The following is a 13,336-nucleotide window of genomic DNA, read 5'->3' as shown; positions in this document are numbered from 1 at the left end:
ACCAAGGCCTCCCAGGGTTGGGAGGAGCGGAGCCGGGCCAGGGGCTTGACCCTCTTCACCCCCAACCCCAGGGTCCCTTTTCCTGCTAACGGTACAATTTCCTGCCACTCTGAGCCACAGGATCCAGAGACCAGGGTCTCCAGGGCTGACCCGGGAAGTCCTGTCTCCTGCCTCATTCCATCCCCCCTGAGCCCGCCCTAGAAAAAAAGCACCTTTATTTGATTCACAAGACTTTTCAATTTTATTAGTAAAATACAAAATGGCACAGACATGGGTGATCGGGATGGAAAAGCAAAAGGATCAATCAACTCCTTCCAAAGTCCTCCCCAAAGTGCCCTTGTCCGTGTCCTGTTTGAGGACCTAACAAAGTCTATGGAAAGGGGACTAGCTGCCCCAGCTGCTCTCTCACAAAGGAGGGGTCCCCCATCACGGGCACCCCATTTCTTGAAGGCTCTCTGCAGGGAAGAGCCCCCCCAAAAAGTGCATTCAGACTTGCTGTCTCCTTCTTTGAGCTGTCGGTGTGTCCCCTGCTCAAGCCAGGCGAACAGCGGGGCTTGTGCCCCGCGGAGGGGTGCAGAGGGCCCAGTCTTCCCTCTGTGGACCAGGGCTGTGTTCGCTTCCTCTGAGTATCCATCTGTGAAGGAATACGTCACCCGTACCTGAAGGAAGCCCAGCCCATGGGCGGCTTTTCAGACGGAGGGCAAGGGTCACCCTGGGGACCATCAGAGGGAGGAGGCGAGCTGCCGCTAGGAGCCCTGAGCAGTGAGGCCTGCAAGTCTAGCTCTGACCATCGGGCACTGGTCAGCCTGGTCAGCCTGAGGCCCGCCCAGGCCTGCCCGAGCCCTCTGGAGCCAAAGGGAACCCCCGACTTCATGCCCACAGCTTTCCTTCGGCCGTGGAACCTTCCTCACAGGACTGAGTACCTTTCAGAAATACACCTGGGAGCCTCAGGTTTCAGCAGTAGATTCTGATCTCACCTGGCCCTGCCTGCAGTGGGGGCAAAGGTGAGGGGAGATCTTGTAGCGAAGAGAAGTGGACAAGGGACCCGGGCCACAGGAAAGAAAGAGCAAATGCTGGACTTAAGTCCCTAACGCAGAGGGCGACTGCTTCCTGCAGCCTCTCCTTGGCTCCTTTTGTGAGTGCTTTGGCCTTCTGGGGAGCCGACGGGCTTCCCCTCCTCCTTCAGCCTGTCATATGCCACCCAAGGCTGTCTTAGTGGCCCTGTAAGCCAGGTGGACACAAGGAAGGGCTGTTCTCAAAGTTGGGGAGAGGCCTTCAACAGCAGCCTCTACCCCAGAGGTACCCCAGCCCGGCTGCCACTACAGGGACCCACAGTGCTAACTCCCTCCAACAGGGCGGGGCTGCACTGTGAGACGGCCCCCCTGCAGGCCCCCCGGGTCACAGAGCCCACAGATGTGCCATGGTCATCAATTACTAGAGACTGGCTAAGGGGTCTCTGGACCAACTGGTGATGCCCGTCAGGGGTACAGGTTATTGCCACATATTGGGCGACCCTCTTTCCTTTCACAGATGGGAAGCCAGAGGTACGAATGCCTTGCCAAGTCGGTGGCGGGCCTGGGATGGACCTCCAGCCTTGACGTTCAGAGTCTGTGTTCCTTCACTGCACAGCACAGACAAGGGCGGGGGAAAGTCAAAGCCACTGGGTCACGCCATCTCCCCTTCCCATGACCCCTCGCCGAGGGCAGGGCCTTCACCAGGAGCAGTGCCAGGAAACACCACCCTAGCCTCATGCAAGAAAGGACAGGTCCCCGGCTGGGGGGTGGGCTCTGTACAGGGGACGGAGGAGATAGCACCTCAGGGAGCCGGGGTGACTGGCGACTGCGGCGGGGCCGAGACACAATGAGGTCAGAGGGCGTGGGGCAAAGGGCCTGGCCTGAGGCTCTTCGTGAGATGGGGTGACGGAGGAAAGCACGCGCGTGTGGGCCAGAGGGGCCGGGCATTCAATAAATAAGTGTTCATTGGGGCTAGGACGGTATCCAAGGGAACCTCTAACCAGCCAGCAGCAGAAGAGAGTGAGTTCTGACTCGGGGACGTCGCGGTGAATTGCGGAGGTCACACTCCCTGTCTCCAGCAGGTGGAGGGCGATCGTGGAGTATGCCTAAGAGCTGGGGTCAGTCTCACCTGGAGGGTCCCGCCTCCCTGCTTCGACCATCCCCCCGCTCAGGCCAGGCCCTTGGGGGATGGTAGGAGTGAGGATTGGGGGGCCCCTGGCGGCGGCTGAGTGGAACATTTGCACACAGGTGGGTGGGGAGCTCACACTGGCACCAGGACGTACGAGTTACTGCCACAGCTCCGGGGGACATAGCGAAGCCCCTCCGCCATGTCCCCTGCTATCTTGTGGGGACAGCCCTGCAGGCTCTGGTAGGCAAACATGGCCATCCCCAAGCAGAAGAGGAGCCCGAGGAAGGCCAGCAGCCCCACCGCCTGCCTCCGGGTGGCTGCTGGGGAGTCAGGGACGGGGGTGGAGATGACACCCAGCCTCTGGGTGGCATGGATTATCTCCTGGGAGAATGGGCTGCCTGTGGCCACTGACTCCCTGCCGGGGGCCCCTTCAGAGGAGACAGGGACTGCAGAGGCATGGGGCGTGCTGCTGGGCCCCGTGAGAGCATCCATGTGGGCCGAAATGGGACCCATCTCCCTGGGCCCTATAGAGTTCTCTGGCATGAGATTCTGTCCCTTGGTCCACATAGGCCCAATATTGTCCTCTGGGGTGGTGGGGGCCTGGGTGGAGGGGGCCTGGGTGGGGAGGGTCTGGGTGGAGGGGGCCTGGGTGGAGGGGGTCTGGGTGGAGGCGGCCTGGGTGGAGGGGGCCTGGGTGGGGAGGGCCTGGGTGGAGGAGGCCTGGGTGGAGGGGGCCGGGGCGGAGGGGGCCTCAGAGGCCTTCCCCTCAGCCTGGAGGTCCGATCCGGGTTGGTAGTCAGCAGAGCTCTGCCAAGATGTGGTGCTGGTGACGGCAGCTGAGTTGTAAAGGTCGGTTCTCTCGGGTCCATCGGGAGGTCCTCCATCTGGAGCTTTCGAAACGGTGGGGGACATGGGCCCCCAGGAACCAGGCACTCCTGTTGGCAGCTCCGGGGAAGTCCCCAAGGCCCCATGCACCTCCTGGCTACTGCTTTCCCCGGTGGCTTTGGGCTCTGAGACCGCAGACCTGTCCATTGCCCCGGCAGCCAAGGAGGTGTTCCTGGGCCCGCTCATGCTGATCTGCCTCTGAAATGTGCTGCCATTGTGAACCTCAGTGGCGCCCTTGCGGTCTAAATACTCCATGGCTTTCCGGACCCATTCCGCTTTGGGGTCAGCACAGACTAATCTGTTGTTCTTGGTCTCCAAGCTACAAGGAAGGAAGACAGAGACCCAGTGATGCCCAGATGCCATGTGGAGTAGGGGCACCACCTCTGCAGGGGGACTGACCTGGCCGGGACCCCTGCCCCCGTCACTCACCGGCTATGAGCTGAGCGCTTAGCTGCGGCCGCGCGACCTCTGGAACCTCTGCGTCCTCACCTTAGAGGTAGGGATAAGATGCCTACCCCTCTACAGAAAAACTAGGCCTGATGGGATTCTCGAGGCAGGATTTTTCGTGAAAGTCCTGGCAAACGGGGACAATTTGGTCACCCTACTTCTCCGTGTTATCGTAAAAAATAAAATTGTGTAAAGCACCTGGCTCAGAGTAGAACACCAGTAATAGTCGAAAATAATAATGTTAATATTGTCATTACCATTAAGGCAGGTGTTCTGGTCTGTGAGTCTTCTGATTGGGAGAAGCTACAGGTGTTCTCTGTTACAGGCTGCCCTCTGGACCTCTACCCTTCTCTCCGAGTGTGTGTCCTCGTGTTGAAAAGGCACCTAGTGAGCTACAGCTACGTATATGGTGGCGCCAATGGGCCCCTGAGTGCCACCCGAATCTTGAGCATCCTCTGAAGCCGTGTGAGGCTGGTTCACTATCGAGACCACGGCTCAGAGCTGCCTGGGGCCCTTGGCCGGTGTTTCGCATTTTGCCTGCTTAAACCTCACACCCATCCTGCAAGGTGGCTGTGGCGACCATGAGATCATGAGCATCCCCATTTTGCAGACAAGAAAACCATAGGCTCCGGGAGGGAATGCAAATGCGTCCGGCCCCAGCATGAAGCCACCGGGGCCCAGGAAGCAAGTGCGATTCTGCAGGCCCCGCAGGCGCCAATGCGAGTTCTCCCCCCTCCCCAGCTCATGGGCGGCGCGGGAAGCGAGCCTGGGAGGCTGAGCAGAGAGGTCAGGCAGCAGCACACGTGCCCCTCTTAGTGACTGTGCAGGCCACAGGAAGAAGGCCCACTTCCTGTCACTAAGCTCATACTTCGAAGGCCACTGGCTCAGATCCAGAGGCCTCTGGATTTGGCTGCGGCTGCTTTAGGGCCCAAAGGTGAGTCCTAGAGAAAAGCTCCGCGGCTGGATGATTGGGCAGTACTCAAGCAACGGAGATGGCCAAGGGGCGCCACAGCCAAGGGAAACGGTGGCTGGGCTTGACCCCTGCCCGGTCTCGTAGGGATCCCGTTTCCTCATCTGTCAAATGGAGATGATAATCTCTGCCTCTCCTATTGTCACTGGCTTCTGGGCGCCCTGCCAAGCTCTTTGGCTACATTATCCCCTTTCATTCTCCCAACTACCAATTTTATAAATAAGGAAGGAAACTAAGGCATAGAGGGCAGGCAATGTGACCAGGGCCACCCGGCCTGTACGTGGCCAAGCCTGAATTTTGCACCACATCTGTTGGATTCTGGACCCTGCCTTTTGTGACCACCCTGCTTTTCCACCCCATGACGTCCGGCAGGTTTGAGCGCTGCATAGAACGTGCTTTGGCCCAGGAGAAGTGACCACCCTTGGTGACTGCTTTGAGCCACAGGCCATGCAGGAAGCCTCTCCCCACCTTTGCCCTGTGGTCAGCGGGGGGCCAGCAGGCCAGGAGCCGGATGCCCTTGGCCAGGCACCGAGTGGGAGTGGGAGGACGTGGACATAGGTTAGCAGAGGCCTGGGACCGTCCCCGGGGCCTGACGGGAATGCGGAAGCTGAGAGGGCAGTACCTACATAATGGCGGGTTTGCCGCAGGACCGTCGATTTTGCCGGTAGCTCATTAGAAGATGCTCGGGGATCTCCGCGGAGATCTTGCCGCTGCATGTAATGCTGCATTTCTTCACACCGTGGTGCTGTCCTGAGTCCACAGAGGCCCCCGGTCAGCAGGCCTGTCTGTGGACATCTGGCTTCACAGCCCCATGCCAGCTTGTCCCAGCCACCCCACCCAAGCCAGAACCGAGGCCCTGCACACTCGGCCTTCAAGGCCTTCACCTCAGCCTCCCCCTAGCCCGCCTTCCCTGCCCGGTCCCTGGCCAAACCCGTCTATGCCTCAGTTTCCCCACCTGTGAAATAGGGGCAATGATAGTATCTACCTCATAGGGGGGTTGTCAGGATTCATGAAAATGAATTGTTACTTATAAAGCTCTCATTGCCTGGCATGTGGTATGTGCCCAGTTTGAAAAATTAAGCTGCTGTAGTTGGTCTGCTATAAACAGCGGGGGAAGAGTCTGAGAGGGACAGTGATCCATCTGCCCGAGGTCACACAGCCAGCAAGCGACAGAACAGGCTCCCGAGCCTGGCTCCTGTCATGGCTCTAGGCCTGCGATGCTGCCCATCGCCCCCTCCCGTGCTGCCCTTACCCAGGTCATTCACCTGCTCAATTGTCACCGCCCCCCTAGACACACCTCGCCCTTCCTTCTCAAGCTGATCCCCGTTCATAGATTGCCACAACCTCTGAGACACACACAAACTTCTCTCCATCCAAGCCTCACGTGCCCACCTGTGACACGGACACACTCACACACACACACACACCAACAAACACAATGGAACATATATATACATACCCCCACGCACAAACACGTGAAGGCACGCATCCGACCAGGCGCACGTAGTAGAGAATAAAATTTTTGAAACGATCAAGTATGACCACCTTCTAAAGAAAGTGGTGGTGGAGGGTGTGCTGCGTAGACCACCTTTTGTTCTGCCAGGATGAGTTTGGGGAGAAGTTGCTGAGAGGAATTAACTGAATCGGCCATTTGGAATTCCCAGGGCGAGCTGGCGGAGCAGGAGTAAGGAGGAGGGATGGAGACGGGAGGTGTGCATAGGTCGGGGCGGAGTGGGTGGGCAGGGGCCTGCAGATGGCTGGCTACCACAGGGAGCCAGAGGGATGAGGGTGACTCAACACAGAGTCGACCACTCAAATATTTTCTACAAACATTTGAAGCTGTTTGTATTGCGTTTCTGCCTTCCCCCTTCCCCTAAAATCTCCAGCAAAATTTACTCTGCTCAGTTGAACTGGGAAGGGATACGTAAAAAATGAGGAAGAGTCTGAGTTTCAGTTCTAGGTCAAGGTCACATACAGCAGAAACAAGACCCCAGAGAATTTTGCAAAAATCTAGAGGCTGGGACTTCCAGCACAGTGGAGTCAAGAGAGCAGACTAATCTTGTTCAGCTCCGCGGGACTTTGAGAGGCCCCGGCTGATCCCTACGCTCCACCAAAAGACGCATTGCTCATACACAAATGCTTATATGTATGTGGACATGCAGATATGAATGAGTAGCTCCCCAGAGGGGTGGGAGGTGGGGGAGGAGGCCTCCCAGCAGCCGTTCCCTGAGTCACCGACTGCCTTTCTCTTTTAGGAAGCAGGTTGTGAAAGTCGCTCTGGACCCTCCTCCACTCCAAGTGAGACCTCGGAATGACTCAGCTGCAGCTGCAGCCGCCCCCGGCCCCCCCCCCCCCCCCCCCCCCCCCCCGCCAAGGAGAGCCAGGAGGTGCGACCCTCGACCGGGTCTGGCAGGTGTCTTCCTGGGGACGCTCCAGAGAAACGGAGCCCCTGGGTGACCTAGAACTAGCGGAAGGCTGCCTGGTGGGCGGGCGGGATAAACTAGGTAAGGTCATTGTGCTCTCTGAACCTCGCTGCCCAGGACCAGGGAGGCTACCGCCCACCTCTGGGAGTTAAAGAGCCACAAAGTCAGCCTATCTCCAAAGTCCCCACCCTCAACCAAGGTGCCTGAACGCCCTTGGCCAGGTGGACTCTGTTCTAGGTCCTGTCTGGGGGAACTAACCTAAGAAAGCTTTTCTTCTCGGAAACTGAAGTTTTCTTTCCTGTAATGAAAGATAATGCCTCCCGCCAGCCAGCCATTTATTATCTCCCATATGTGAGTTTCGGGAGGGCAGGGGGTCTCATCTGCCTCGGTGTCACAGTATTTCCCAGCATCCAGCATTAGGTGGATACTCAAAAAATATTCACTGCATGAAATAGCGTCTCAATCTACTATCCCTCCACCCTCCTCCCCATCCACCCTTCCATTCATTTATCTGCCCCTTCTTGTTAATCCTTCACCCATCCCCCACCCACCCACCTCTCTACCTCCCACCCATTCCTACTCACCTTCATCCATTCATCTACCCATCCTCCACTCACCCACCTACCACCTGTTCATCCCCTAGTCATCCTTCACCCCTCTCCTCTATCTACCCATCCATTCCTCACTTCACCCATCCTTGATCCATCATCCATCCATCCATCCATCCATCCATCCATCCATCCATCCATCTATCCATCCATCTATCCATCCATCCATCCATCCATCTATCCATTCATCAAACCACCCACCCAACCATCCATCCAACCATCCAACCATCCATCCATCCATCCATCCATCCATCCATCCATCCAACCATCCAACCATCCAACCATCCATCCATCCATCCATCCATCCATCCATCCATCCATCCAACCGTCCGTCCGTCCGTCCGTCCATCCGTCCGTCCATCCAACCATCCATCCATTCATCAAACCATCCACCCAACCATCCATCCACCATCCATCCATCCATCCATCCATCCATCCAACCATCCAACCATCCATCCATCCATCCATCCATCCATCCATCCATCCATCCATCCGTTGCCCATGCAGGTCCTGATTTAGCCAACACTTGTTTGAATTATTTTGGAGTATCTACAAAGACTCACACTGAACTGCCTCTCCTGCAAGTGCTGATGCAAATGCTGAGCCTCCCTCTTGCCAGGTCCTGTGAGGCATAGTAAGGTGAACGAGGCCGTCTCTGCCCTTGGAAGTTTCCCCACTTGATTGGCAGCTAAGACACACCCACAAAGTATCCGAGCTTTTCTTAGTTGAGCACCCACTATTGGAGGCTGTGCTTAGCATATGCACATCTGCTCTTGTTAATTTCCAACACCCCTGCAAAGCGAGTATTGTTATCCCTGTTTTACAGATGCAGAAGCTGAGAATCAGAGAAGTTAAATGACTTGCTCAAGGTCACACAGTAGCTAAGTGACAGATCTTGTTTTCCTCCCAGCCCCTAGACATCCCACTTTTCTAGGCTGCCTTAAACACCAGGTAGAAACACCATTTTCCAGAACATACCCAAAACATGCTGGGGTTTACATGAGAGAGACCACTCCCAACTTCCCAGTGATCAGGGGAGGCTTTTGGTTGGGATGCCCTTTAGGCTGGACCTCAAGGACCACTAAGAGGCTTTACGGACAGGAAGACACAGGAATGTTCTGGGTCTTTGGGGAAGGCAATAGAGAAAGGGCTCGTGTGTCCTGGGTGATTCACTTAGGCTTTCTGAGCCTTGATTTCCTTGCCTATAAAATGGACCTGATAATACCTGTTTCACAGGGTGGTTGTGAAAATAAAGGTTTTTAAATATCTGGAGCCTTCGAGCAGGGTTTCCTCACCCGCAAACGCCACTGATATTCTGGACCAGATAGTTCTCTGTGGTGGGGGCTGTCCTGTGTGGGATGTTTGGCAGCAGCCCTGGCTTCCACCCATTAGATGCCTGAGCCCCACCCCCGCCCCTCAACGAAAACGGTGGGAGTTTGTAACCACCAAAAATGTCTCCAGAAATTGCCAGATGTCCCCTGGGGGACAAATCTCCCACTGAGGACCACTGCCCTGGAGATCCATGTGGCTTCCTCTGCTGCCCGCCCCAGTGGCCCCCATAAGGAGGTTGCCCTAACCCCTTGCCCAAAATTTAACACCTCCCCCACCACCCCTACCCCCTATTTTTTTAAATCGCAGCATTTTTTTTTTTCCTTCCAACAGACACAATTGTTTACTGATTTTGTGTACTGTCTTCTTCAGTCCAAATTCATCACCCTGAAAGCTGGGATCTTTGGCAGCTTTATTCACTGATAGGGCCCCAGCCCCAAGAACAGTGCCTTGCACATAGTAGGTGCCCAATAAATATTTGTTGAATGAATCAACAAGATGCGCTCAAGTACTTTTTGACATAGAAAATCTTAAGCAATGGAGAAATAGAGGGATTTTTATTTAAATTCGGTAGGGGCCTAGATCTGACACCCTGAATTTATCCTCCTTTGCCTTCCCCGTGCACCCTACCACTAATCGGGGCGGGGGGCAGACTTCAGCAGCTTCACACGGATTTTTTTTTCTCTCTTTCTTGCTGGGGCTTGAGTGGGAGGGAATGCGTCAGTGCTTGGGGAGAATTCTCTGTTCTGACTTGTATCTGCAGGTTTGTTATATAAAGCAGAGGCACCTCCTGCCTGACGCGGCCCCGCACACCCACGTTTGGGGACTGACGCAGCTGGTTTGCACCAGCCGAAGCAGCAGCCGCGAAGCCACCCCTCCCCAATGTGGGCCTCTCGGCCTTGTGGACCACCCCCGAATCCTGCAGGGGCTCTCAGGGGAGTGTCTCAGAGCCACAAACGCCGGTGTGAGTGAAGACCTCCAAGGTGGGCCTAGACAAATGCCCGCGTTTAGAAGACGAGAAACTGAGGTTCAAGAAGATTGAAATAATGTATCTCCCGGTGGTCAGCGACAGAGATTAGGGCAGGAATCTGAGGGTCCTAAAGCCTCGGGCTGCTCGATAGAGCATTCAGAGTCCATTTTATAGGCAAGGCAATCAAGGCAAGGCAATCTACCCTTGCATAGGTGGCCCCACCCCTCCCGCCCCCGCTTAGTATAAATAACCTTCCTCCTCCCACTTCCAAAATGATGTCTCGGGCATGGGAGCCTCAGGACACAGGAAGCGAGAGCTCCATTGAAAGGTGCAGTGGCTGGGACCAAAGAAAGCAAGACCCACTCAGGGCCATGGCCACAGCAAAGCAACCTGCATCTGACTCTCGTCTTCCTGTGCTCACTGTCCCCAAGCACCTCGGGCCTCAGGGTTCAAGCCCAGGAAGCAGGAAGCCAGCAACGCTTGGCCTCTGCCACCTCTGCCACCCCTACCCACCTGCTCCCTGCCCCACTGGCGGCCTTGCCCCACACAGAGAGATTCGGGAGACAGTGTGCTCCGTGGAGGGGTTCAGGAAGCTGGAGACTGGTTCACATTCTCCCAGACTCGCTGTGTGCCCTAAGGCAGGCTGCCACCCTCTCTGAGACTAAATCTGCGTGATGGCCTGGGCACCCCCTGAGGCTGGGGCGGACTCAGGTGGTTCTCGCAAGCTCTGTGGCCCACAGAGAGGGCCCGCATGCGTTCCCGCTCCCTCCTGCGCCCCGCCGCGCCCCTCCCTCTCCTGCCCCACTTGCTGGCTGCGCAGACTCGGGCCCATTTCTAAGCAGCTTTGGGCCTCCATCACGCTCATGACAGGTAGGCTGGACACCCCACCAGGTCTCAGGCTCCAGAAAGCAAGTGACAGGACTTGCGAACATTTTCTAAACTATGCTTGGAGGAGAAAGACAGTTTCATGGGGGAGACACAGAGAGATTGGGTCTACAGACCACAGCAACAGTGATGAGCCATTGACAATGACCTTGACCTCTACTGGTCCTGGGGCTCCGAACTCCTGGGTTGTCTTGGAATCACGTCAGGAGAAAGTCCCAACTGTGGCCCTATAGCCTGGGGCCAGGATGAGGCATCGGGTTACATATTAACTAACCCTGGTAAGGAGGACCAGCCCACTCTCTGCTCCAGGAGCCTTGTCTGGCTGCTTCCAGCCCTGGCCTTCCTGACACCCCCACACCCGGCACCCCTATGCAGCAGCTACCTTGCTCACTGGGCCAGTGAGCCATCTCCAAGATGGGAAGTCTTTTCCGCAGGAGGGGCAGCCCCACATCCCTCCCCGGCACAGCCCTCAGGAGGGGGCCGCCATGGACCCGAGCCTTCCCCAGGCAGGGGCCCTCATGTCAGGCCTGAGGGGTAGAAGTGAGGCTGGGGGCTCCCCCGCCCTGCTCATACCCGGATCCACCCCACTCACCAGCCAGCAGCATGGTCAGATGGCAGATGGCAGCCAAGCGGAGCAGCCAGGAGAGAGGTGGAAGAGCCATGGCTAGGGTAGGCGGGGGTCCAGGCGGGGGTCCAGGCGGGGGTCCAGGCAGGGGTCCAGGCGGGCGTCCAGGGTGGGGTCAAGACAGGGATCCAGGTAAGGCCAGGGCAGGCGGTCAGGGCCAGTGCGGGAGCTCAGCGCGGAGCTCAGCGCGGTCCCCTCGCCGCTGCCTCTGCCCGAGCTCTGGCCGGCTGGTTTTATTCTAAGCTGCTGCCACTGCCCGTGGGCGGGGCGGGGCGTGGGGAGGGGAGGAAAGGCGCTAGTGCGCAGCGGCGGGAGCTGCAGCATTCCTCAGGATGTTGCCAAGGAGCCGGAGCGGAGCCGGGCTCGGCTGGCGCGTGCGGGGCTGTGGGGCTGCCTGCCAAGGTGTCTGGACCAGGGCTGCTAGAGTTCAAAGGGCATCCACTCCTCCCGTGAGCCTTGTTACCTCTTTACTGGGAGCTGGAATATGACCTTGGGTCTGGCCTGGGGCCCCAGCTCCTCAGTGGGCAATAAACAAAGGACAGAGGTGCCGAGGAATAGAGAGTGTGGCTGGGAGCAAACGGAGGGGACTCAGGGCCCTGCCGGCCTGGATGTGACAAGCTCCCATCTGGTCTGGGGGGATCCCTCCCACACCACGAAGGATCTCCAACCTTTAGCCCTTAAAGCTCTAGCTCCTCGGGGACCTCCTCGTTCATCATGCATCCGCCGAGCTCAACCTGGAGCCCGGCAAACGGGTCCAGTACCGTAAATGCTTGCTGAAAGAACAATCCAGCTCAACTTCATAGGGACAGATGGGGAAACTGAGGTCTGGGGTGGCAGGGGCCGGAAACCCCCCAGGGGTGGAGAACTGCCACAGATAAGATGACTAGGCATGGGCAGCCGCCTGGGCAGCTCGAGACACAGAAAAGAGCCCGGCCTCCCTGCCCCCAGCCCTCCTACCTCTCCATTCATCCCTCCTTCACACCAAATCCCATTAATGCCCCTGGCCCCCTGCGAAAAACACAGCTGCCACGTCCCCCAGGCGGCTCAGAGCCTCTCGGCCCATCCTGGACTCCGCAGTGTGTCCTGGAGGGGCCTCGCTTCTCCAGCTGTACAACGAAGGAGTTGGGTTAATCCATCCCAGAGGGCACCTCGAAACAACCCCGCCTTTCCAGGTTCTCTCTCCCTTAGAGAGGGTGACCACAGGACCAGGAGTGACTAGCCAGCAGCTCCTACCGAACTTCCGTGCATGCCTGCAGGTGCTGGGTGCCGGGTGCAGTGCAGCCCCTTGGGTGGCAGAAGCCAGACGGCCTGGGGCTGGGAGCTGTTAACTCTGAACACTCTCCACGGGGCCATCTTTGGGCTGCCAACTGGAGCAACACCAGTTTGTCTGTGAGCCACTGTCCTAGGCTCTGGGGTCAACTGGTGTAGGCTGGGCTGGACAGAGGGGTCACAGTTCCCAAGGCCAGGGGACCTCTTCATCCAAGTACAATATGGCCGGCTGCCTAGGGTGTGGAGCTTGGAGGCTGGACTCTGCTTGATGGGGAGGTGCGTCCCCAGCATGGGCCAATGTCCACTGTTTGTGCCGTGCGTGATTAAATCACACAATCATGCCAACACAGCCCGGGCGTAAGCCGAACACCACTGTCACGGTCCATTTTATGGATGGGGAAACTGAGGCATGCAGAAGTTAAGGAATTTTGGAGGGGATTACCAGCCTGGAAGTCTGAGAGCCTGGATTTGCCCCAGTCGGCTGGCTCTGGGGTCTGAGCTCACGACCACCAGGCTACCCCACCTCCCTCCACCCTCCACTGCAAGGACCGCTATGAGGATTAAGTGAGTCTATGCCCCAGAAGGTGCCAGTTCAGAGCCTGGCATGGAACAGGAGCCAAAACATGCAGAACAGCACTCTTTCTCTTGTTCAGCCCTTGGGGACATCTCCTGCCCTTTTCTGGCCCAATTTTTCCTCTCGTAAAACTGGAATGGTCACCCCCACCTACTCCGTCAGAGCACTAAGGACTGAGTTTGGTTTTGATTCAGACATAGTCACAAGCC

At 57.3% G+C, this 13,336-nt stretch overlaps 1 protein-coding gene across 3 annotated transcripts; it reads right to left on the bottom strand.

Annotated features, from left to right (window-relative positions):
* Window positions 1–217: 217 nt before the first annotated feature.
* On the bottom strand, window positions 218–11,514 carry CX3CL1 (C-X3-C motif chemokine ligand 1). 3 transcript variants are annotated; one of them, XM_016151579.2, is made up of 3 exons: window positions 11,252–11,514; window positions 5,071–5,194; window positions 218–3,346 (listed from the first exon to the last, which is right to left on the bottom strand). In XM_016151579.2, the coding sequence occupies exons 1-3, from the start codon at window positions 11,319–11,321 to the stop codon at window positions 2,275–2,277; spliced, it is 1,266 nt and encodes a 421-aa protein (XP_016007065.2). In that variant the 5' UTR covers window positions 11,322–11,514; the 3' UTR covers window positions 218–2,274. The 3 variants fall into 3 exon arrangements, with proteins under 3 accessions (XP_016007065.2, XP_036087201.1, XP_036087200.1); XM_036231308.1 differs by lacking the exon at window positions 5,071–5,194; XM_036231307.1 differs by lacking the exon at window positions 11,252–11,514 and having other exon boundaries at window positions 5,067–5,185.
* Between the last annotated feature and the right edge of the window lie 1,822 nt (window positions 11,515–13,336).

Source organism: Rousettus aegyptiacus, unplaced genomic scaffold, assembly GCF_014176215.1.
Source record: "Rousettus aegyptiacus isolate mRouAeg1 unplaced genomic scaffold, mRouAeg1.p scaffold_m13_p_14, whole genome shotgun sequence".
NCBI lineage: Eukaryota > Metazoa > Chordata > Mammalia > Chiroptera > Pteropodidae > Rousettus > Rousettus aegyptiacus.
The sequence above is the reverse complement of the archived record's forward strand: the minus strand, read 5'-3'. Positions and strand labels throughout refer to the sequence as shown.

Excerpts from the sequence above, each read along its gene's own strand:
- CX3CL1 (XM_016151579.2), bottom strand. The coding sequence starts at position 11,321 with ATGGCTCTTCCACCTCTCTCCTGGCTGCTCCGCTTGGCTGCCATCTGC. Across the intron at positions 5,195-11,251 it reads TCTGACCATGCTGCTGGCTG|GACAGCACCACGGTGTGAAG; the intron begins GTGAGTGGGGTG and ends CTGTGGACTCAG. Across the intron at positions 3,347-5,070 it reads TGCGGCAAACCCGCCATTAT|CTTGGAGACCAAGAACAACA; the intron begins GTAGGTACTGCC and ends CCTTCCTTGTAG.